This window comes from Siphateles boraxobius, unplaced genomic scaffold (genome assembly GCF_051911475.1).
Source record: "Siphateles boraxobius isolate OS27281-9 unplaced genomic scaffold, OSU_SipBor_1 6, whole genome shotgun sequence".
Taxonomy (NCBI): domain Eukaryota; kingdom Metazoa; phylum Chordata; class Actinopteri; order Cypriniformes; family Leuciscidae; genus Siphateles; species Siphateles boraxobius.
Window position 1 is genome coordinate 40,032,933 of NW_027509186.1, and position 24,931 is coordinate 40,057,863.

The following is a 24,931-nucleotide window of genomic DNA, read 5'->3' on the forward strand; positions in this document are numbered from 1 at the left end:
AACTAACTTTAGCTGGACAATAACTTTATTCTAAAGCTGCTGTAAAGCCAAAACAATCTCTGTTACTTTAATCCTATTTTCACTGTAAAGCTGCTTGAAACAATCTATATTGTTAAAAAACGCTATATATATATATATATATATATATATATATATATATATATATATATATATACATACATACATACATACATACATACATACATATATGAAGGTGACCTGACTGACCTAATTTAGTGTCAATAATTATTTGTATTTTTTCTCACTGGATAACTGCTTTGCAAATTCTGCTTGAATAAGACATATTCATGTATTTTACTTAACCAATTTTAACTATATTATTTTATGATTGTACAAGAGTCATTTGCTTTAGTTAGAAAACATACTGAAATATAGACTTGATTGTTTTCTTGATTTTAAGATGGCGTAAAATGCCATTAAATGAAGTTTTATGTAACAAAGTTCGGGAGGAGCATATTCAAGTAATCAACCAATCAGCTCAAGAGGAAGCCGGTATAAATAAAGCTTTTCCTCACCTCCTGTCTCACGACAATTGTCTCAGCATCCCTCCACCAGCCCATCACCTCACACTAGGCTGGGTGTACCCCAGTATAGGGGGGAGTAGGCTACTCTGGGTTCAGGCAAAATTCCGAGCTTGGAGCCCTTTCCCGGACAGCAAGCCAAATACGCATAAATACAACTTTAGATTTCATGTACGTGTGAACTCGTGAAACTGCTGTAGTAACTTGCATGTGTGTGCAAATAATGAATTTTTAGTGTTGAGAGGGTTATTTTTGTAACTTCCGCTTCTGAAACACTTATGCTTTAAATGTTTTTTTTAGCGAAATAATATTTTGCTTAATGTATATCATCTTTATTTTGTTTTGCACGACAGAAGGAAAATATATATTTTTGTTTATGAATACTATTTTGAGTTCGTTCTGTGAGTGCATGACGTCATTTATAATGGACCGGGCGCGCGCGCGCTCAGTCTGAACAGCCCGTGACTGGAGAGAGTCAGTCAGGTAGGTCTTAGAGGATGACACGGGAGTGGATTTTCACTCCTGTCCCGTCCCACTCCCATAGAAAGAAATCTTGTCCCGTCCCACTCCCAGACCAAAGTTTAAAAAATAATCCCATCCCATCCCGCTCCTGGTAAATTGACTCCCAATCCCATCCCGCTCCTGTTTAAACTGACTCCCGCTCCTGTACCGCTCCCATATACGGCAATTTTCGCTTGATGAACGAAGCGATGCTTGCCTGATTCTTTCCCGAATTTGCCTTGCAAGTGTGCTTCTTCAGACCGCTCGTCCCTGAATCACTTGCGTACTTGACTAAGACTAAGCATGTCTTACAAGCAGCGTACATTGTGCTATCACCTTCACATTCTACTCTCATAAACTTAATTAATATTTCAGACTTTCCGACCAGTTCTGTGAACTTAATAGACATGTCATTACTTCTGACTTTGCGCTGTAAATCATTTTTTGCCACATCGACTTCTCCGCGGCGGTTAGCTCCCTCCATCACTGCTCTTTGAATTTCGGCGGTAAGCCGTGACAAAAAGCACTGATGGCTTCTGGGACGGCTGGGTCGTGTAGTTATTTTTTAATTGCGTTACATTGTAGGCGTATTAAAAGGAAACTACAAAATGATGCATTTACTTTTTTCTTTTTTTGTCGTCTTTGCTATTGGTTGATTCCCGCTCCCGTCTGCTCCCGTTAACCATTTATCCTGTACCGTCCAAATCCCGTGATTGATAGCAAAGATGACTCCCATCCTGCAGGAATCCCACGGGAATCCCGTGACCCGTGGGATTCCCGAAAAAATGTCAGCCTCTAGGGTCTCTGCGTTAAAGAGTGAAAATATGCTGTATTAAGTTAATTTTTAGGTTTATGTTAATTATGAAAGTGTAAAAAAACTGGAACAAGTTTATGTATGCGCTTTTCTGCCAACAGTTTGATGTATTTTTGGAGTTTTATTAACGCGCGGGTTTGTTTTGCCGCCTGCGCGAGGTTTTCCCTGTTAATAAAATTCTCCACATATAATTTTTGTGGATTGAGTGTGTGGGAATGTCGTTTAGTCTAGTAAATGTGTGTAGCTTTCATTTTGATGTTAAAATGTATGTTTATATCAATGTATTAGATGCATTGCAATTATTGTTAGGGTGAACGGTAATTATAATGTCTTTTCTCACAGGTGTGTGTGTGTGTTATTTGTGTCCTCTGTAAATAAACTGCAGATGTGGTTAATTTGTGTTGCTAGTTGAAATCTGCTATGATATATGTTTAACTTTACAAGACAAAACTAGTTGGCAACCTATTTTTCTGTAATTTGATTAAGTAGCCTATAATGAAAGTTCAAAGACAAAAACATTTATTATCCGAATCACGAGATTCTCTCGTTTAATTCTGTAGTTACCTTTTACACAAATCATTATTTAAAAAAAAAAAAAAAAACGAGGCTGATTTGAATAATTGTTTCGATTATTTTAAATGCATGATGATCACAGGCTGTTTGACTTAGTTACAGCAGGGATCGGCAACAGCCAGCCCGCGGGCCAAAACTGGACCGCCAGCAATAATATCTGACCCGCGCCGCAGCCAGATTATTTTGACAGTGTCTGGTTCTGAAACAGATCTGTCATGACATCAACAGTTAATCACAACCACTTTATCTTTAATGATTTTGCCTTCAAAACAAAAGTACGAGAATGTTTATGCAGCAATTTTTTATTTTGAGATGAATTGATAGCTTTTAATTTGAAAAGTTCTGAAAGACATTCAAAAGAGTCTGTGGGTCGGTAGACACACCTCTGAAATAGCCGTCATAAAATGACAACTTCGTTGCAGATAAGACACACCGGCTTTACATTTACAAAACTAGTTAGGATGAACGCATAGCATAGTTGTCTTTTCATTCTTCTTTGTATGGCAATTTTCGCTGTCTACTTTCCTCATGAGATTCTTTGACAATGCCATTTTCTCTCACCAGATAGCTTAAATGTTAACCTCACTCTGCACACGATGTAATAGCGTACCTCCAGCACTCAAACAATTTAAAAAAAAATGCAGTTTAGTACGTGATAATGCTAAGGAATAATCCTAAATTTAAAAGTAGGCTACGTCAAAAAATTATTACAATAAGTTAGGCTCCATTGTGTAACAAGCAAATTAAAATGATACACATTTATTAGTCACAATATGGAAAGAGGGAATAAACCATATTTTGTTAAGAGCATGGCTCAAAAATGCCATTAATGAGCTTATTCAAGTCATCTTTTTTTTTTTTTTTTTATCAATTCCGCATCTCCCACGTGTGTTTTAGCAAGGCGGGATGTGTTGCAAGATGCCGCAATATATCGAGAGACATGTGGGTCAGACATGATTTTGACCACTTCAATAAGTTTTGTTTTGTAGAAAGCCTTTCTAAAAAGTGAATTTCGTTTTGTATCAATTGTATCTTAATTTTAATCAATGTATCATCAACCAATTGCCTGGATTTAATAAGTAAGAAGTAAATATAGCAGATAATATAATCTGGACATGGAGGTGGCGGCGCGATTGCATTGCTCGTGAACTGGAGCTCGTCTCATAAATGAACCGAAACTCAGCGTTTAAGCTGCATCAGAGACATGAGAAATATATATATAGAAAGCTTGAAATGTCTAATTTTAAGCAAAACAATTCAAAACGAAAAGAAACCGACTACTCTCTGCTTATGTAATCCATATAAAATGTGCATTTCTCATTAATTTATCCAGTGTAGAACCCGGACACCGCCACACAAATGTGGCTTTTTGTTAATGACTGTCCTACTACAGGATTTAGCACAGAGTAACAGCTCACTACCAGTTACAAAAGACACTTTAACAGTCTGTAAAAGGCAATTCTAGTTGGATTTTTCATCAGTTCATTTCTTAAATTATCCTATTATGTCTAGTCTACTAAATGACGTCGACTGAGTTTGTTAACGTCTTGACCCCTATGAACACTAAAATAAGATCTCTAGTGCTCAACTAATTTGCTGCGCAGCAATAACTAAACAGACTCCAGACAATGCCTTTAAATATGCTTTAATCATGGCCGCAGGATCTTAGACAAAATTCAGAGAGAATCCCACCAGCAAAATGAATGCAACAGTATTTATAGAATAGGAGCATGGCAAAAGTGACATGATACATGGTGTCCTTGGGGTCTAAAAAAGTATTAAAATTTGATAAATGAATTTAGAGAAATAATTAAGGCCCTTAAAAAGTCTTAAATGACATTTTCCAAGGTATTACATTTTGTATCATCTTTTCACTATGTATATTTGTCCAAAGAGGTTGTATGGTATCCTGGATGCCAGCCGAACTTAGCTCCGCCCACAATATTTGAGGTCGGGAAGTTTGGTCTGGACTTGATCCGGTGTGGAGCAACTATGCTCGAACCAAAGCTGTTTGGACCAATCAAATTGTCAGGGCGGACTTTATACGATGATGGACAGATGATCAACAGTAACGTAATCATCCATGTCACCAAAGAGCGCTTGGGTTGAATTCGTTTACAACAAAGAATGTGTAGATTCCGCCATCGTGTCTGTCAGAGAAGATATCGACAGCGCATTAATTTTAAAAGGGGAACAGAGAACAGCGATCAAGAAATTTGTCGATCGGAATATGTTTTTGCCGTCCTTCCTACGGGATTCGTCACTTACTCCGTTGCTCTGATTGGTTGTAGGTCTATCCAATTGAGTGCAGAGGCATTTTCTTTCCTGGTTCGGTTGAAACACGCCCCATAATCACAGCTCAATGGAGCAGTATCAGACTCATGGTCTTACTAGAATCTGAGTATGAAGACGTCAGGCTAGTTGTATGCTAAAGTTTGCCTGAATTTAATAATTGCGTAGGCGAATAGTGGGATTCTGTGCAGTTTATTTATGGAATCCCGCTAGATTTGATGTCATCTGTTACCGCGCTCTCTGACTGACTAGCGCATATGTCCCTTTACGCACGGATGTTATACAACATCGTTGACTAATGGGGAAATATAATATACACAACAAGCTTACGGTACATCATAAGGTTTACTTTTAGTTGAAAATATTAAACAATGTGTAGGCTAAATTAAAAATTGAAAGAACAAAAACATTTAGGGCCCTATTTTAATGATCTGAAACACAAGTATCAAACGCGAAACGCAAGTAAATTTGTGGACGGATCTCTAAAAATCTAAAAAATGGGTTGGTCTGCAGTAGCTACATTACTCATAGGTGTGATTTGGGCGTAACGTGCAATAAACCAATCAGAGCGCCATCTCACATTCCCTTTAAAACCAGGAGCGCTTGTTCCATGGCGGATTGCTATTATAATGGCGGATTTGCCAGCGGTTCATAGCCGAGGAGACCGACGTTCTCGTCAGGGCCTCAAAAGACAAAGTGACATTGTATGGGGATGCGAGAAACCCACCCAAATTATCTTCGGTTAAACAGGCGTATAATAATTTGGGACAATGTGTAAGCTAGATTTATGCCTATTTTTTCACATCTTCATGGACACCACAATGTTTTTCCTTGTGTGGTAATATTTTTCCTTGTTATTATTTATGTTTTGCAAAAATGGGAACTGCTGCGTCTGTGTAAATGTGCGTTGTGCACACGCTACATTATGGCCAAGCATGCGCCCTTAAAATAGCATCTGAATAACACTGACTTTAGACTAGGTTTTTCCTGGTCTGTGGCAGAATTGTTTTCTGGAACTGCACCAGGGAACGTGAAAACAGAAACACAAAGCACTCCTTATTCACAGGTAAACTGCCTGACCAGTCAGGTGTATGTCATGGGAAGTGTATCAGGGGCGGGGCGAAAATAAATACAAATAAATATAAATACATTTCAGATAGATGTTTGAGGTCTCTCACAAAACTTCAGTGCCTACACTTTGAAATAAAAGACCGGAAAAGCAAAAAAGGGCATTGCTAACATCACATCCAGCCAGCCACCTCCGTTTCTCATAACATGCGCGGGTGAAGCTTCGTCCTCTGTCAGAGATTTATCCTTTATTTTTTATTCCAGCGTACGCCTTGTGAAAGGGTTTTTTGTAAATCAATGACAGAATTTGGTTTAACTGCTGCCATTATCTATACGAAAGTGATCAGCCTAGCAAGGTTTTGGCGGAGTCGTCTGGCCAAGAGCGTAAAGTTGAATGACTGGTGACGGGAACCAATCAGATTGGATAAAATAACATGTATCCAATTCTGATTCGCCAGGGACGCAGCGACCTGTGTCCGGAGGAGAATCTTTAAGAAACCAACTAGAGACAGGGCTCTAGAGTGCGACCAAAATTTGTAAGGGTGCGACTAACATTTTTTCAAGGTTGCACCGGTGCACCTAACGTCCTCACATCCGCTGCCTCTCCACGAACGAAGCGCTTGTTCTCCTTTGTTGGAACCATAGGGTCGGAACTCACACTCATGGTTGGATCATATCGTGGTCTAAACCAATCAGAGACAGATAGGGCGGGTATTTGGCTCTGAATGGCTGTGGTAGGCCTACACTGCTCCGTGCTGTGTGTTTGAAATTGCGACCTGAGCACCAGAGAATCAGTTATGGCATTCAGCATCAGCAAAAGAAACGCAAGAAAACAGACTACGAACAATGAAAAGAAATAGACCCATAGAGTTTTTTTCTTTAAGAAAAGTAGGCCTGTTCCCCCCAACACTCTACCGAAACCCGGTATTAAACTTCTGAAAGACCGCTGTATCGATCAGCTCGGACGTGATCGGTTCTGATGTCGGTAACTTACTGGAGAAATTAAGAAAATACACATAGGCTACTATTTATTATTACTATAAAGATGTTATTTAAAAAAATAATTTATCTTGCGAGCCTTTTCTGTGTAGGCCTATAATAATATTACACCATTTTTGCTATTCGCAGTCCAAGAGAGAAAGAAACCGAGATCTCTCACGCGGTGCCACAGCGCGCACAACACGACAGCTCTGCTTAATGAGTGACGATGGCAGAACTAAACATTCAAATGTAGCCTGGTTACACTTTAGGTCTGTGATATTAGTCTGATTTTATTTTAGATTTCGGCTTCCAAAGATTATTAAAAAAATATTGATGTAAAACCATTAAAAACTACAGCAACATTCGGTCTTGCGCAGCGTCCTTCCCGTCGCAGCAGTGCGCTGTCATTTCTCCCTAAAACTCAAACTTAACGACAGAATCAGCTCGGTGATTGTTGTAAAATGCAGTCCAGCTACATTGCGGGACACTTTAATAATAAAGAGCTATTAAAAGCACAAACGTCTGCACAAACGTCTGCACAAGAGATGCTGTTCCCCAGGCGATGCGCGCTCCGAAACAGACCGCAACGAGACAAGCAAATTATACTTTGGGTTTCATGTGCATGTCTAAACTATCAAATGTACACAAAAATGTCAAAATTACGGCTTGTATTCACAGCTCTTGAATGAATAACTTCAGCTTTAATAAGCATTATCTATCTATGATAAAATATGCAGTTTTATTTTACATTTGATTACTTTATTAGATTTCTTTTTAGACCATACTTGAACAGTAATGTTAGGAGACCTTCCTGAAATTAAAGCACTGTGTAGGCCTATATAATGTGCATCTTTGTTTAATTGTTTATCTTTGTTTAATATATATACATATATATATATATATATATATATATATATATATATATATATATATATATATATATATATATATATATATATAAAACAAAAAGAACCAATAAGAATACTGTTAAAGTACCGGATCGATTAGCAGTATCTGTAAGAGTAGTAATACCGTTAAAACCTTATTGATACTAGGGCTGGGTATTGTTCAAAATCTTTCAATCCGGTGCCAATTTCGATACCTCTGTTTCGATACCGGTTCCTAACGATACTTTTTTCGATACCAATTTTATGAAATCCATTTGAACAAGATTACATAACACATTACCTCAGAAAAACGTTGGTTTTATTTTTTCAGTTTGACTCATGCTTCTAGCCAGTTCAAAAAGGAACAAAAAAAGCAAAAGGAACAAAAAATGTTTTATGAAGAGCTCATGCTCACCAAAGCTGAATTTTTTAAAATAAAAATATAGTAAAACTTGTAATATTGTAAAATAATATTACAATTTAAAATCTCTTTTGAATATATTTCAAAATGTAATTTATTGAAATGAATTGAATTCAAAGCTGAATTTTCAAAATCATTACTTCAGTGTCACATGACCCTTCAGAAATATGAAAACAGTTTGCTGCTTAATATTTTGGAAACTGATAAATTTTTTCATGATTTTTTGATGAATAAAAAATTCAAAAGAACAGCATTTATTTAAAAATGTAATATTTTGTAATATTACACATGTTTTAATGTCACATTTGATAACTTTAATGCATCCTATTCCTTACTGAAAAAAAAATCTGACTAACCAACACATTTTTGAACGGCAGTGTACATTCAGTAGGTTATCATTTATTGCAATATAAACACTGTCAGAGTGACCAACAAGGTATCTCTTTATTTACCAGTCAAAGACGGAGCAATATGTTTACTCTGTGTACTGTCAAGGTCTTCATCATATTTGTTGTGGTATACCGTTCTTTGCAGCAATTATTTTACCGCAAATACTGCATAGCGTGTGTGTGTGCTCGCGTGTCATTGAGTAACAGCGCGAGTTTGTGTGTATGCGGTCGCGTCTCATATGAATATGTGCACGGAGAGTTTGTGTGTGTGTGCTCGCGTTTCATCGAGTATGTGCGCGAGTTTGTGTGTGTGTGCTCCCGTCTCATGTAAGTATGCGCGTGGAGAGTTTGTGCGTGCACGTGCGTGTCTCATGTGAGTATGTGCGCGTCTTGTGTGTGTAGAGTTTGCATGTATGTGCATTTCATATGTATTTGTTTGAGCACTGACGTTGACGAGTTAACTACTTCGGTATCGGAATCTGGAACCGAACAACATTTTATTTTTCGATACTCGATAGTATCGAGGCAATTCGGTCGGTTTGGCAGCTCAGTGACGCACTTTAAAAAAATATATATATATATATTTATATACCGTATAATTGTGCTTCAAATAAAAAAAGTATTTACCTACAACTTATTCTTGTTTAAAATCATTTACATAATACAGGTCCTTCTCCAAAAATTAGCATATTGTGATAAAGTTCATTATTTTCCATAATGTCATGATAAAAATTAAACTTTCATATATTTTACATTCATTGCACACCAACTGAAATATTTCAGGTCTTTTATTATTTTAATACTGATGATTTTGGCATCCAGCTCATGAAAACCCAAAATTCCTATCTCAAAAAAATTAGCATATCATGAAAAGGTTCTCTAAACGAGCTATTAACCTAATCATCTGAATCAACTAATTAACTCTAAACACCTGCAAAAGATTCCTGAGGCTTTTAAAAACTCCCAGCCTGTTTCATTACTCAAAACCGCAATCATGGGTAAGACTGCCGACCTGACTGCTGTCCAGAAGGCCATCATTGACACCCTCAAGCAAGAGGGTAAGACACAGAAAGAAATTTCTGAACAAATAGGCTGTTCCCAGAGTGCTGTATCAAGGCACCTCAGTGGGAAGTCTGTGGGAAGGAAAAAGTGTGGCAAAAAACGCTGCACAACGAGAAGAGGTGACCGGACCCTGAGGAAGATTGTGGAGAAGGACCGATTCCAGACCTTGGGGGACCTGCGGAAGCAGTGGACTGAGTCTGGAGTAGAAACATCCAGAGCCACCGTGCACAGGCGTGTGCAGGAAATGGGCTACAGGTGCCGCATTCCCCAGGTCAAGCCACTTTTGAACCAGAAACAACGGCAGAACCGCCTGACCTGGGCTACAGAGAAGCAGCATGGGCAGTCTTACCCATGATTGCTGTTTTGAGTAATGAAACAGGCTGGAAGTTTTTAAAAGCCTCAGGAATCTTTTGCAGGTGTTTAGAGTCAATTAGTTGATTCAGATGATTAGGTTAATAGCTCGTTTAGAGACCCTTTTTATGATATGCTCATTTTTTGAGATGGGAATTTTGGGTTTTCATGAGCTGTATGCCAAAATCATCAGTATTAAAACAATAAAAGACCTGAAATATTTCAGTTGGTGTGCAATGAATCTAAAATATATGAAAGTTACATTTTTATCATTACATTATGGAAAATAATGAACTTCATCACAATATGCTAATTTTTTGAGAAGGACCTGATATATATATTAATGTATATGGAGCATGATAAAAAGCTGAGCTTGAAATTTTGGCGTTAAAGGTGACGCAAGCCGGAGAAACATTTGGGTGCACCTAAATTTTGTGCTGGTGCACCTAAATAAAAAAGTTTGGCGCACCAGTGCAACCAAGGCAAAAAGTTAGTCTGGAGCCCTGAGAGACCAGTTTCAGGTCACATGCTGCCCGAAAATTTAAGGACTCAGATAGACATTCATTTGTCGGCCATCCTTCGCCCATGAAAGCACATGAAACAAATTGAAAAACATCGAAAATAGTTAACCGATTGAAGCCAGTTTTTATTAAATGCTGAGGCTCTTACTACCAGCCTGCACATCGTATGAGTAAACTATTTTATTTTGTCATGAAAGCCGGTATTGTCTACTGTCAAAGCATCGCGAGTTCATGTTTTACAGCAGAAACCGACAAGCAGTAGCAACCTTGTTGGTGAACACAACACGATAAGTCCGTTTTAGCGACTCAGTGCACAGTATTCATGTCAGATATCACTTCGTAAAGATGCACTATAAGAGGAGTTTCATCAAAGCTGACTAAAAGTGATTGAGGATGGATAATTTCAACAAACTTTGATTTCCCGTGATTTCTTCTTCGGGGCCTAAAAGGAAAATAAAAACTATTCACAGAAACTTACTAAAGCAGCACGTTTAGTGTTGAGGGAAAAGTAGTGTGTGTACGTTAATCACAACAGCAAAGTTTGTCAGGCGCCTGTGTCATCTGAGGAGATTAACGTTACAAAGATTAACCGAGTGTTGTATTATGTATCATAACAATTACTTGGTTTTGTTTAAAGCTCCAGTAGGTCACTTTTGTAAACAAATATTTGTTAAAACTCTCATTATGTCCTGAAAGTAGAATATGAGACAGATAATCTGTGGAAAAAATCAAGCTCCTCTGGCTCCTCCCTGTGGTCCTATTGCCATTTGCAGAAATACACCGCTCCCGGTCAGAAACAACCAATCAGAGCCAGGAGGAATGTCTAAGCAGTGTCAATCACGCTCGTGTACGCGCTGATCACCCCTCTCTTGCACAGCGCGAGCGCGTACCGTCGTTCGTGACTCTCCTGTTCGAACTCGTTCATCCAAATGAACGAATCTTTTTTCGATTCATTTCGTTCATTCAACGAACGAAATGACTCGAAAAAAGATTTGTTCATTTTGAACGAGTCTTTTTCGGAGTCATTTCGTTCATTCATTTTGATGAACGAGTTCGAACAGGATTACAAACGTGCATCACAGAACAGAGCAAGGCGAGCATTTGTGCTTATTAAACTTAAAGTTTTTTATTTATTTTTTAAATGACCGATCGTTTCACTAGATAAGACCCTTTTTCATCGTCTGGTATCGTTTAAAGCCCTTTGAAGCTGCACTGAAACTGTCATTTGGTCCTTGAAACGTTTGTGTCCTAATGAAGTCCATTATATGGAGAAAAAGCCTGGAATGTTTTCATCAAAAACCTTCATTTCTTTTCAACTGAAGAAAGAAAGACATGGACATCTTGGATGACATGGGGGTGAGTAAATTATCAGCAAAAGTTTTTTTAAAAGTGAACTAATCCTTTAACGTTATCTTACTAGCTATTTATAACTTATAGAAAGAGTGCAAGGTTATAAAGTTACATGATACATAATGATTTGAGGACCTAGTTTGTCGTCAAAGTATGGGCAGGCCATAGTCAATGTAAAGCATATTGTTGATGTTTCGTCCCTATTAGTGAATGTTCCATAACTGTTTATAATCCGCCGTCATCGGTGGTCCTGTTTACTAGCCTGCGCGTTCACGGCAGGCTCCGCTGTGGGGGAGGAGCTGTGGAGGGAGGGCTGTAGTGCAGCAGAGAGCAAGGGGGGTTGGACCTGTAAGTTGTGCTTGTTCAAATTTTCAGGCTAAGTCAACATTTTCTCAAAACTCCCTACTGCAACTTTAACTCTAAAACATGAAATGTGGAGTTATCTGCTTCTGCAAAAAAGGGTTTAATTAAAAGTTTGTTATATATTTTGGTTGCATTTGTGAGTTAATAAAAACGTAACTGGTTGTGTGAACATAATATCTAAATATCGATTAATCGATCGATTTGGCCCTGAATTGTAATCGTATCGCAGAATTTTTTGAAGTATCGACAAATATCGTATCGCTGGCTGAGAGAATCGATATCGTATCGTGATGAACTGTCCGATTTACACCCCAATTGTTTTGTTTATTGGTCAAATTCTGGTTTCTGGTTTCTCTTTCTAATAAACCTTACATTGGGTTAGTCACTCATTTAATTCTCTTGTACTTCGTTCCCACCCTTCTAAATTATGTTGCATTGATAATGAGTCTTCACAAACTAAGACTGTTTAGTTGTGCTATCTTACAATTAATATATAGTAAATTTAAGGTGTCGCTGATGTAACGGGTAACTTGAAGTGGCGATGAGGTCTAAAAATGTATGGAGGAAGTCTTAAAAAAGATCTTAAAATGTATGAAATCCTGTAATTCCTGTATATATAATCTTGTGCAGCAGTTTTCATTCAAATTTGGACTATTAACAAGAGGATGACAAAACTAACCTTTGGTACATCAAATATATGATATTTGATAAACAGATCTCACTTGTTTTCCGTTATTAAATCAGGGTTCATTCAATATTCACATTGTATCCTCCTTGAACTCATTCTAACAACTTAAATGTTTTAATGTTTCAGACCCGATGGAAGTGAAAGAGCAAAGACAAGAACTGAAGTTAAAGGTAATGATGCTGTAGTTTGTTTCAGCCTCTTGACACCAATAAAATGAGCTTAATGCCCCAATTTACTGAAGATCTCAGACATCACCGTAATGAATGATCTGAAAACAGGGAACTTTTGGAGACAAAGAGGGTTTTCAGCAGCTCACTTAAACATGATGGTCCTGTACTTTTTAAATGCAGATTGGATAAAAACACAGTGATCACAGTTCACACCTGCAGTGAAGCCCCTCCCACAACAATTCACCAATAAATACTGGGAATATTCCCATCATCCTACAAGAGAAGGACAAACTCCAGGAGTAGCAGCTGAAATCTGTGTGACTGTTAAAGATGGAGTTTATTAAAGAGGAGATTGAAGACATGAGTGATCCAGAACCATCCGGAATAAAACATGAAGATACTGAGGAACAAATAGGTTGGTGTCCATTCTTGATTCTTCATTGTTGACTGCTTTGGTAGATGTGAATTAATAATCAGTATATGGGTGATAGATGGAGAAATGCATTTAAATGATCATAACCAGCAGTTGTCAAACATATTTTTTACTATATAAACAAGTGAATGACAGAACAAAAAGTGAAAGATCTGATGTCTGTTGCTTTCTGCTATTAAATAATGGTTCATTTGAACTGATTCTAACTGTATTTCTGTGTATTTTAGACCAGGTGAGAGTGAAAGAGCAAAGACAAGAACTGAATGAAGTGGAAGAGGAACATCGTAACTTTACAATTCAAAGAACAAAAGCCAAAAAGACGCACACCTGCACTCAGTGTGGAAAGAGTTTCACACAGAAACAAAACCTTAAGACACACAATAGAATTCACACTGGAGAGAAACCATATACATGCACTCCGTGTGGAAAGATTTTTTCTCATTCATCAACTCTGTTATCATCTGCACATTCAGTCTGGAGAAAAACCATTCAACTGTGATCAGTGTGGTAAAGATTTTATTTCATCATCACAATTAAAAAAACACCTAAAAGTTCATTCAGATGAGAAGCCTTATGTGTGTTCTCTCTGTGGAAAGAGTTTTTCATGCCTGGACAGTTTTAAAAAGCACAAGAAAACACACAATGAATTGAGAGATCATGTGTGCTTTGACTGTGGGAAGAGCTTTACTGCATCTTGCGATCTGAAACAGCACCAAAGAATTCATACTGGAGAAAAACCTTACAAGTGCTCAAATTGTGACAAGAGTTTCACTTAGTCCGGAAACCTGAAACCACACGAGCGAGTTCATTCTGGAGAGAAGCCGTACCACTGAACTCAGTGTGAGAAGAGTTTCACAGAGAAAGGAACCCTTAAGACACACATGAGAGTTCACACTGGAGAGAAACCGTATACATGCACTCAGTGTGGAAAGAGTTTTACTCAAACATCAGGTCTCAGTGATCATCTGCTCATTCACTCTGGAGCATTGGCGGCGCTATAGGGAGGGGCTAGCAGGGCTTCAGCACCCCCGAGAAAGACCAAAGCACCCCGATAGCACCCCCAAAAATAATTTCTGGAAGCAATTATATTTAGGCTGTATTCAAAGGAAGCCCTGAACCGCATGAAAAAAAAAAAAGTATCTTATTTCGAGATGTTTAGTCGTTATTTCACCAAAATATCTGGTTATTTCGACATAAGACGTTGTCATTTCGACATAATATCTTGTTGTTTTGACATCGTTATTTCGACATAATATCTCATTATTTTGACATCGTTATTTCGACATAATATCTGTTATTTCGACATAATAAGGAGACATTCTAATCTGCATTAAGCCACATTAAAGTCCCTGTAAAGTCAAAATTAAGTATGTGTTCTGAGTTTGTCACACCACAGAAAAATCTGTTATTAGCCACCCAGCCAAATTTGAATGATAATCAAAAGCCGGCAAGTACATAAAATAAGCTATCAAAATCTTGAAAAAAATAGCAGTAGTCTCTGCTCTCAAACGCTGGGGGCGTGTCCTCCAGGACACTTGCGGGAAAGCTGCCGTCGCCACACTCAACTACAGCCGGAATGGATGCTCGCACAGTGTGCACGCACTGCCGATGATGTCGGCGCGACGGGAGGATGAAGAAGATAGTCGTTTCGGCCCCATTCACCAGTAACAGCGGATTATCAGTGAATTCCAGTTGTCTCAGACGGAAGTTTATAAAACTATCCCGTGTAAAATAATCACTACAGAGGCGGGTTTTGGCGGTGATCCTCAGCTCTCCATCAAGGTGGCTCTTCACAAAATAAATCCATCTCTTCTTGATGTGATCGTTTTTCGGAAATTTAAATAAGGACACCGATCTGTTTTGTACATGATCGGATCCAGGTAGTACGCATTTCCGTGACGAAGGCATTGCTAGCTAGCAAACTGTAGGCCAGGGGTAGCCCGAGCTAGACTCAGAACTTTGGTTAACATTCCTTACAAGTTTGGTTAATGTTTTAAAGAAAACATTTGAATGTAATGTTCAAAGAATGTTTTATAAGGTTAAATGTAAACTAAGATATAACGTTTTAACTGTAACATTTTGAGGATGTTTTGGGAATGTTGTTGAGATAACAGACTATACAATATTCTCAATAAAACATTGGTACAATGTTCCATAATAACAGAGGAGGAACATTATCAATTCAATGTTCGTAAAATGTTTTGAGGATATCTTTGAGGCCTGAGATGACTGTAACGAGGAGTCAGAGGCGTTCAGATCCATTTTCAGCACTTTATTTAAACACACCAGAAGAAAAAGATGAGCAGACATAAATCACAGGCAGACAATGAATAGTGTGACAAGTTGAGACATTGCGTTTTGATTTTTCACACAAAAATAGATACTGAAAAGAAGTGAATTTCTACATGACATGACATTTCATTTGCTTGTAGACTATGATATTATCAATCAATAATACCCATAAGTAGTTTATATTTTCCACAATTAGCTCATAAAAATAAGGTGCTTTTTGTCTCAACTGTACCCATATGTGGTCCAGTTGAGACAGTACCATGGTACAGTTGAGACACCCATTTTTAATGACGTAAAGGTAACTAAATGTTCATTGCAAATATAATAAATAAAGACAAATAAAGAAAATAACAATTCGGCAACATGTTTATTTATTCATCCATTTAAATTCATTAATTTTATTTAAATTAGCACTGGTTAAAATATTTAAAACAGGAACAATATATTTAATTTATTTATTAATAATACACAGTTTAAATATCACAAATAACACATTTTATTTTGATTTGCGTCCTATGCTGGCTAATTACGACGTTAAACCTGTTATCATAACACTGAACAACTAAACAGTGTTTTTCTTAATAGAAATCTATTGGGGTACAGTTGATACACTTGTGTCTCAACTTACCCCGCTGGCCACCTCGAACATTTCTCTAGATTTTACAATGAACTTGCATGACACAATACCATGAAATATGCCCGTTTTTAGGGCACGGAATAACGTTCGTCAGGGGTGGCCCTGGCAAGATTTTGCCTGGTGCCTCATGCATCACAGCCCATTTCGCCCTGTCATTGTGTTCATGATTATTTATCCTATATATATATATATATTAGTGCTGTGCGTTAAACGCGTTATTAACGGCGTTAACGCAAACACATTTTAACGGCGTCATTTTTTTTATCGCGAGATTAACGCTCTTTTTGTCCTAGCAAACAACACCACACCGGATAGCTAGACCGGAAACAAAACAACAGGCACGCCGCACGTACTTGTTTGGGCTTGCGCGCCGGCCAAAGAGTAGTAGGCTAACGGTACGTTTTGAGTGGATGGCGCGAGCGCGAGACGCCGATCTAGAGACGTGCACTCTCAACGCAATAGAGTGCGGCGCGGGACTAGATTTGATGGCCGAGTGCGAGGGCGGGCTCGAGCGGTAATGCACTCACTCTGTGTGCGGATACGGGAGAATAAAACGATTCGCGGGACTCCCGCAAACTAGAAATATCTATGAATAAAACATAAAAACTAATACATTTTTATTCATATGTTGCAGAAAAGCAACAAGAACAACTAAAACAAAATAGAAACGATTTACAGGCCAGAGTTTCTTTTTATAACATGTTTGCAGCGTTGAGGGAATCACAGACATATGAAGAAGCATCAGAAGCATTTAAAATAGACTCCCCTCACCGCTCAAAACAGACTTTTTGTTCAGTGCTGAATTCTGTAAGCTGGCAAATCCTCAAATTATAACAAACAAAGTGTATATATTATGAAAGATGCATTGTGCAGTCAGCTTCACTGATAATAACAGATGTGTGAGATTGCGATGAACTGATGTCAGCTTTTTAGGAATTATTAAGGGAGCGCACTTTGCGCGCATTCAGTCATGCCAAACCATGCACTCAGTAGCCTGCTTGCTTTTATGTTATAACAGTGGTTTGTGTGTTAATGCTTTAATAACAAATAATTTATCAGGAGCATTTATGCTGATGTGTATGGTGGCGACACGTAGGCGAAAGTATTTGGAGGTAGCCTACAAAAAAAAGAGTGTATTTGCGGGCGGGAGCGGGACAAAAATGTTGCGGGCGGGAGAAAGTAACATAGAAAATAGTTGAGAACGTCAGTTATAACGACCCACGTATTAAAAAAATGGACGGGTTTAAATCGGGCTTGGGCTCATAATTAGGCTACAGTTTATGTGTCGGGCCGGGCTCGGACACAATGCGCACGGGCTCGGGTCGGGCTTGATTTTTTTGGGCCCGATCTAAGCTCTACAATGGATGACTTCAGACAGAAGCACATGGATACCACAGCTAAGAACAAACTAACTGCTGATCCACTTTTCAATGTTGATAAGAGCATTAAAATTAGAAAAAATAATGAGACAAATAGAAATCAAGGGACATTTAGAATAGATAAAAATGTGCGATTAATCGCGAGTTAACTATGGCATTAATGCGATTAATCGCGATTAAATATTTTAATCGTTGGACAGCACTAATATACATATATATATATATATATACACACACACACATTACAGCCTAAACACAAATAGCAAGAGCATTACACCTAGCATTCAAGTCAAGTCCCATTTATTTTTATAGCGCTTTTTACAATATAGATTATTTCAAGGCAGATTTACAGCTTTACAGTTTTGTTGCGTTTATAATTTTGTTCAGTATATATAGCCGCTCTGGATAAAACAGTGATGTCATCGTCCAAATGTCATTCATGCACAAACTATTCATTGAGCGTTAGCAAAAGTGTTTGTTTTGCAGTTGATTGCAGCAATCTTCCACTAAACTATGGCACGTTTCATGTTTCCACCATGAATGAAACTGCGAAATGTCTTCTTTAATGTTAATTTCACATAAAACGTTGCTACTTTTAATAAACCTGTAGCCTATATAAATATTAATAATTTTGGCAAATAAATTTTTAAAATGCCATATATCCCCCTCAAAACTGCACAACTGTAGAGTAGAACATTAATTAATAAAAGTGATAGTGAATGCGTCTAAAAAAACTGACGTGATTGTTACAAATCACACTGTCTGGGGCCTCTGGAAAACTCAGAACAGTTTAAGGTAAAATAACTGCCATTAAATTATATATCTTACTACTATGCAATTAGATAAACTGTTCATTCATTACATTACCTCTGTCTTTATCCCCTTTTATCCTCTTCTCTTCTGTTTGGCACTGTATCTATTGCAGACTATAATGCTAATCTAAAATATGTCATGCAAATTTGGCCATCCGTCACAATCAGGTAACTTTCACCATGTCTAGACCTGGCGCGAGCTGCCACTCAGGCCCGTTTCTACGGGGTGCTTGAGTGTGTTAAGTGCCCTCAAACGAAAGCAATGCTGTCTACATTGGATGCAGCGAGGGGCGACGCAACACAACAAATTACCAACAGTAAACTGATCGCGCGCGCTCTGTTTCTGACGCACTTCAAGCACTCACTGGGCGGGGGAAGAATGATGCGCCGGACCGGAGTCGGGGGACTTAGTTAAGTTTTTGTGGAGTTTTTTTGCTTTATTTTGTAGTATTTTGAATTAATGTTTTTAAAATAGTATTACTAAAAAAACATTTAAAAAAAATTCACTCGTTCACTCATTTTGGCGCTCCTATTGAGTGGCGTGTTTTTTAAGGTCTCAACTGTACTCATGTCTATAATGTACACAGTCTATCCAACTGAACTCGTAGTCGTTAACAGGCAGAGGTCGAGGCAGGCAGCAAACATTCTACACAGAGTCCAGAGAACGGGCTGGACTTGTAATGTGATGTGTTAACAAAGCAAGAACATTATAACTAACATTTTGAGGATGTTTTGAGAATGTTGTTGAGATAACAGATTATACAATGTTCTCAATAAAACATTGGTACAATGTTCCATAATAACAGAGGAGGAACATTATCAAATCAACGTTCGTTTTGAGGAAATTATTTAGTCCTGAGATAATACATTTTTTTTAATAAAACAATCCTTTCAACTGACTTTTTAACAAAAGTAGAACATTTTGCATGAAACATTTTGAGGATTTTTTAGGGATGTTATCTTTTATAAATCATTGGCACAATAATTTTCAATTTCAAAAATGATTCTTAACTCGTTTATTGCAACTACATTTAATCTTTTTCTCATTACAACAACCAGACTAACGAATGGCTCGACAAAATCAGTACTGGCAAGAGGCTAGACGGGGCTTTCTTCTGTATAGACCAGCAGTTCTCAAGTGCCAGTTGGTCCGTGAAATAATTTGCTATTTTATATTTTCCGGACTGTAAAGTCACGTTATTATCATGAAGCACGCTGTGATTTATTCCTAAGCGATTAGCCCTATATAATGCGTTTTACTTAAAATAATCTAAATGTTGAGGTGCGCCAAGAAAGGCTATATAGATTTTGGTTCATTTTTGGTGTGCGCCAGAAAGATGTTCAAGGAGACCAAGACGCGTGTGGTTCATCATGTGGTTTTCTTTATTTTTCAAAGGCATATAACATTTTATAGTCATTTTGAATGTACAGAAATAAAAATATATATTTTACTGTTTCGAATGACAGAGTATTAAATGACAGAGTATTAAGTTATTTCCCCTGCTGAAAAACAAGTCCACTTAATGGCGCCGCATCGCGCGCTCACACAACATACTATCCGTTCACTTCTGGCATTGCTAGCTTGACATCGTAGCCTGTTCATTATTAAAATAAAACACAGTCAACCAATCATATAAAAGGTTATTCTGCTTAATTGTCTGTTGTATACAATATTAAAGGTTGTGCCGTCAGTCAGCACCTACTTGCTGTTATTCCAAACTAATTTCCCATACTGTGACGATGCTGATCTAAAAGGGACTTGACTAAAGTAGGAAACCTTCTTTACATTAATAACGCCGCTAGAAATTTTAACATCCAAATTCCAAACGTTACATTGCAAATATGGAAACGTTGGACCGAAAGAGAGATGCTCGAATCCAATGTCACTACAGTTTCAGTTTCGATTAAAATAAATTTGTTTAGGCTTGGCGTTTAAAATAGGCTAAATGTTGTTTGTAATAAAGTGGACATAGGCTATTTTTATAGGCTATGAATATTTTTTATTATACCTGGCTAACCTTACTTATTTTTCATTCTTGTTGTTTTCTGAATAGCATTAATTTAAGGATTTAAATAGGCTATTAAAGGGATGTAAAATACGCATAGCCTATATGTTATAAATAGTGTTTATAATGTTAATGTTGTATTTTATTTACTAGTCTTTTACACCATTTCTGAATAGGCTAATAATAAAATGCGGTTTTTACAACGATGTGACGCGTGCGTGCGCCTGTTTCCCTCTCATGGTGCTGATCCACTTGTCGTGGTTTTGACCGAGCGGGAAATGCTGCGTATCAGAACATCCTTGAGATATAAATTATAGGCTATTATTTTATTTGAATAAAACAGGCCTACAGCCCTGTCTAGGCTCTTCCCCAGTACAAGTTGTGTCGAGCCATTCCTTAGTCTGGTTGTTTGATGAGAAAAATATGAATCCGCAGGGACTCTTATTCTGCTGTGCGGAACTGAGGAAGAACTGATGACGGAACAGTTTGATCTTCGGCTGTGACAAAGAACTGTTTTCTAATTTTCTACTTTCAGTACCAAATTAAAAAAATGACTGAACGAATGATACACAGATTATAAGGTATCATATTTATACTTTCAATAAATTAGTCTTTACATAATTTCTGGTTACTAATTAAGTTGGCTAATTTTGAAAGTTTTCAATGTTAATATTGCTTGTGATCTTAATATGTATGTATTTGTATTCTTTCTGTTTACAGTGTTGCATGATCTTCTTTTATAGGATATTGATTAAAACTCTACCATGCACACAGAGAATAGAGTTCAATGCTGTGAACTGGGAGAGCTGGAAAACTAGAAGAGAGAACAGTATAGAACACATATTAATACAGATGACTATATTATTCTTCTGCAAGAACCAAGACAAGCAAAGACTGATGATGAGCGCTCTGAGCAAACACAGCAGTCAAGACGCATAATTGCACATTGGACTTTACCGAGTTCTTCATGTAATGTTGGGCATTTACTGTACGCAGAACTTCTAATAATTTATGTGGATGCCATTTATAAACCTGTTAGATTTTGATGTTTTAGTTTTGAGATTAATACAATTTTATGTTTTAACAATATTTATAGCTAAGCATTTTTTTTGTTTAATCGAACATTTTGGGAACAAAAAGAAAACTTCCTGCTAAAAACTTTACAAGAATGTTAGGGGATGTAATGTTCTAAAAATGTTATGATTAAACCTTTATAGAAGGTCATCACAAAACATGTTTAGAGTGTTCTTAGAGAATGTTATGCCATCTTTTAAGAGAACATTCTGGGAACAAAAATAAAACTACCCGCTGAAAATGTTATAGGAACATTTGGGAATAATGTTCTAACAATGTTAGCATTAAACATATTTAGAATGTTTGTAAAGAATGTTATTAGAACTTTTACGAGAACATTCTGGGAACAAAAAGAAAACTACCCGCTGAAAATGTTATAAGAACATTAGGGAATTATGTTCTAACAATATTAGCATTAAACATATTTAGAATGTTTTTAGAGAATGTTATACTAGCTTTTAGGAGAACATTCTGGGAACCAAAATAAAACTACCCGCTGAAAACATTATTACAACACTGCATGGTAATGTTATCAGAACATTTTTAGAACAAAAAAATTCTAGATCTGCTCCTGGAGGGCAACCTTCCTGCAGACTTTAGTTCCAACCCTGCTCAGACACAATTGGCTGTTGTTTTCAAGTAATCCTAAGCACCTTAATTAGGTGGTTCAGGTGTGTCTGATTACAGTTGGAGATAAACTCTGCAGGATGGTAGCCCTCCAGGAGCAGGGTTGGCTACCCCTGCTGTAGGCTGTAGTAACTAATAGTACTGACTGTAACTCGGGATTAGGGGAGGGGCCAGCCTCAGTGGCTCCAGTGCGTCACCGAGTAGGGGCGTGTCCAGGAGATCAGGGGCTCCAGTGCGTCATCGAGCCCCCGTTTTAGACCCGCCCAAAAAAATCCTGAACACAGCAATGGTGAAAAACGGTCTAACTCCACAATCCAGTACTGCACAGATCACAGTCTTTGTAATATGTTTTAGCAATACATTTCTAACATTTATAATGTGTTTAGAATTTTTTTTTTAGAATTGCCTTTACAGGGGCTTTAAGCGTTCTTATAATGGTTTTCTATGGGAGGAAAATGCTTAACATTTAAACACGTTGCATTCATATTCTGGGCTCATCTGATTTTTGTACATAGCCTACTTTATTATGATTTAATATCATAATGATTAAATGCACGCACAATTATCCATTAAATTGATAAATGTTGCAGATATGTTTTACTATACACAAACAAATGCCTTTCAGCTTATCAGTGCAAAATTCAGAATTAAATGAATGTGCAGCAATTTGTAAAAATAGAGAGTCTGTAGGGCTACTACGTGTTGTAGCCATTAAATAAGCGCATTTAGTTTCATATTTGTTTAAATAATGTTATTTTTTTCCATCTATGTTGATTAAGTAAAGTGAACAGCATGAGTAAGATAGGATGCACAATAGGGACGTCCCGCGTGACGTCACGCCATTTGGAGCAGCCATCTTTACGGAATAGAAAATGCTATACCGCCGTTGATAATACAGCTCGTCGCGAAATATTTCTATCATGCCCGAGCGATGCTGTTCAGTTGTGCAGTTGCATGCGATCAGATACGTGATCATACAAAAGGAATATCTTTATACTGTATCCCAAAAGAAACAAAACGGAGAAACAAGTGGTTGGCGGCAATAAACAGGCAAAACGCTGATGGCGGTGTTACTGTTTGGCTTCCAACTCAACACAGTTAGACTCAACACAGCTTTGCAGTCTTCATTTTGGATCAGGTAAGTTGTCTCCTCAAAGGCTAATGAATTATTTCTCGGAGTTCGGGATCAAATGTTATAAATCTACTGTTGCCATAGAAATCCGCAATGTTTGTGTGCACTACCATTCAGCATAACATAAGCTTGTCTTAGCCGGACACATCAGGGGCCAGTTGCATAAACATAGCCAATATGTTAAGACTGTGTCTAAAGTTCTAGTATGACCAACAAACAGTTAGTCAAACAGCAATTAGTCTTACTTTTTAGTATCAAATTAGACCAATCTACGTTTATATATAACGGACTTACAACGGTTATGAACAGTTTTATATATATATTTATTTATTTTTAGCTTTAAACAGAAAATCATTTGTTAATCAAACGTTTAGCTGTCGCCCTTTATGATAGAATTATTGTGCATTTTTTTCACAGTTCTAACGGTGTATGGTTGTCACGGTTCATAAATTCGCTGTCTCTGTTCTCGTCTTATGTGTGTGTTACGTGTGGGCGGTGTCGCTGATCACTGCCGCTGGTTCCTATAAGCTGCAGCTGATCAGCGATCCCTATTTAGTCTCTCTGTTTTCATCCTGTCTTTGTCAGAGCGTTGTGGATGTTCCTGTGTGTTCCTGCCTGTCTCTCGCTGTGTACCTGCCGGTTTTCTGTTCCCGTGTCGTCGTTGGCGTCCAGCACTCATTCTTCGCCGCTACCTACTTCCTGGTTCTGGTTTTCTGCATTCATCATCATCTACCTGGATTACTCTTCACCATTGTCTTCTGCATTCAGTCTTCACCATCTGGACGGGCTGTCCCAGCGTCCCTGTGTTGCCAAGTCCACATCATCCCTGGACATTATCACCAAATTGCTCCCTGTCACCATCCAGATCAGAATAAATACTTTTACTTGCAATTGAACCTTCTTTGTCATTTCATCACAGAACGCTCTGACCAGATATGGATTCAGCAAGTAACTCGGACCTTCAAGAATTTCTATCACGCAGCACTTCAAGAATAGACCAACAAGAGGAGAATCTGGACATCACCGGACGAGCAGTTCAAGCCTTGGTAACTCAGGTGTCCGAGCTGACCCAACAGATTCAACAACTCGTCTGTTCCACTGCGCCCAGCCCACCGCCGATTCCCCCCACCACACCAGCACCCAGTCGTCAGCCCGAACCACGCCTGCCTACCCCGGAATTATACTCTGGTGAGACTAACTACTGTAGAGCTTTTTTGACGAAATGTACCCTGTTTTTTGCCTTCCAACCTCAGACCTTCAGTACGGAGGAGTCCAAGGTGGCATTCGTGCTGACCCTACTCTCAGGGCGGGCGGCTCTGTGGGGAACGGCGGTGTGGGAAAACCATCACCAGTGCTGCTCCTCGTTCCAGGTGCTCTCGGAGGAGATGAGACGTGTGTTCGACCGAGCGGTGCCAGGTAGGGAGGCAGCACGTCAACTGGCCGACCTTCGCCAAGGTAACCGCTCGGTCTCTAACTACTCTATCGATTTCCGCGATTTAGACCTGCCTGAGAGTCTTGATGGACTAATAGAGCTGGCTTTGAGGGTGGACGCTCGCCTTAGACGCC

At 38.2% G+C, this 24,931-nt stretch overlaps 3 protein-coding genes across 3 annotated transcripts in view; all 3 read left to right on the forward strand.

Moving 5' to 3' along the window:
* Positions 1-24,931, forward strand: part of LOC143715491 (uncharacterized) — a 659,702-nt gene that overhangs the window by 549,680 nt on the left and 85,091 nt on the right. The gene's annotated exons all lie outside the window — the stretch shown is intronic.
* LOC143715460 (uncharacterized) overlaps positions 1-24,931 on the forward strand; it is a 263,726-nt gene that overhangs the window by 46,014 nt on the left and 192,781 nt on the right. The gene's annotated exons all lie outside the window — the stretch shown is intronic.
* Positions 13,167-24,931, forward strand: part of LOC143715448 (uncharacterized) — a 53,929-nt gene continuing 42,164 nt past the window's right edge. Inside the window, exon 1 of the mRNA XM_077207259.1 lies at positions 13,167-13,388. Within this exon, the coding sequence (XP_077063374.1) occupies positions 13,304-13,388 (85 nt within the window). The 5' untranslated portion in view covers positions 13,167-13,303. The remainder of the gene's footprint in view (positions 13,389-24,931) is intronic.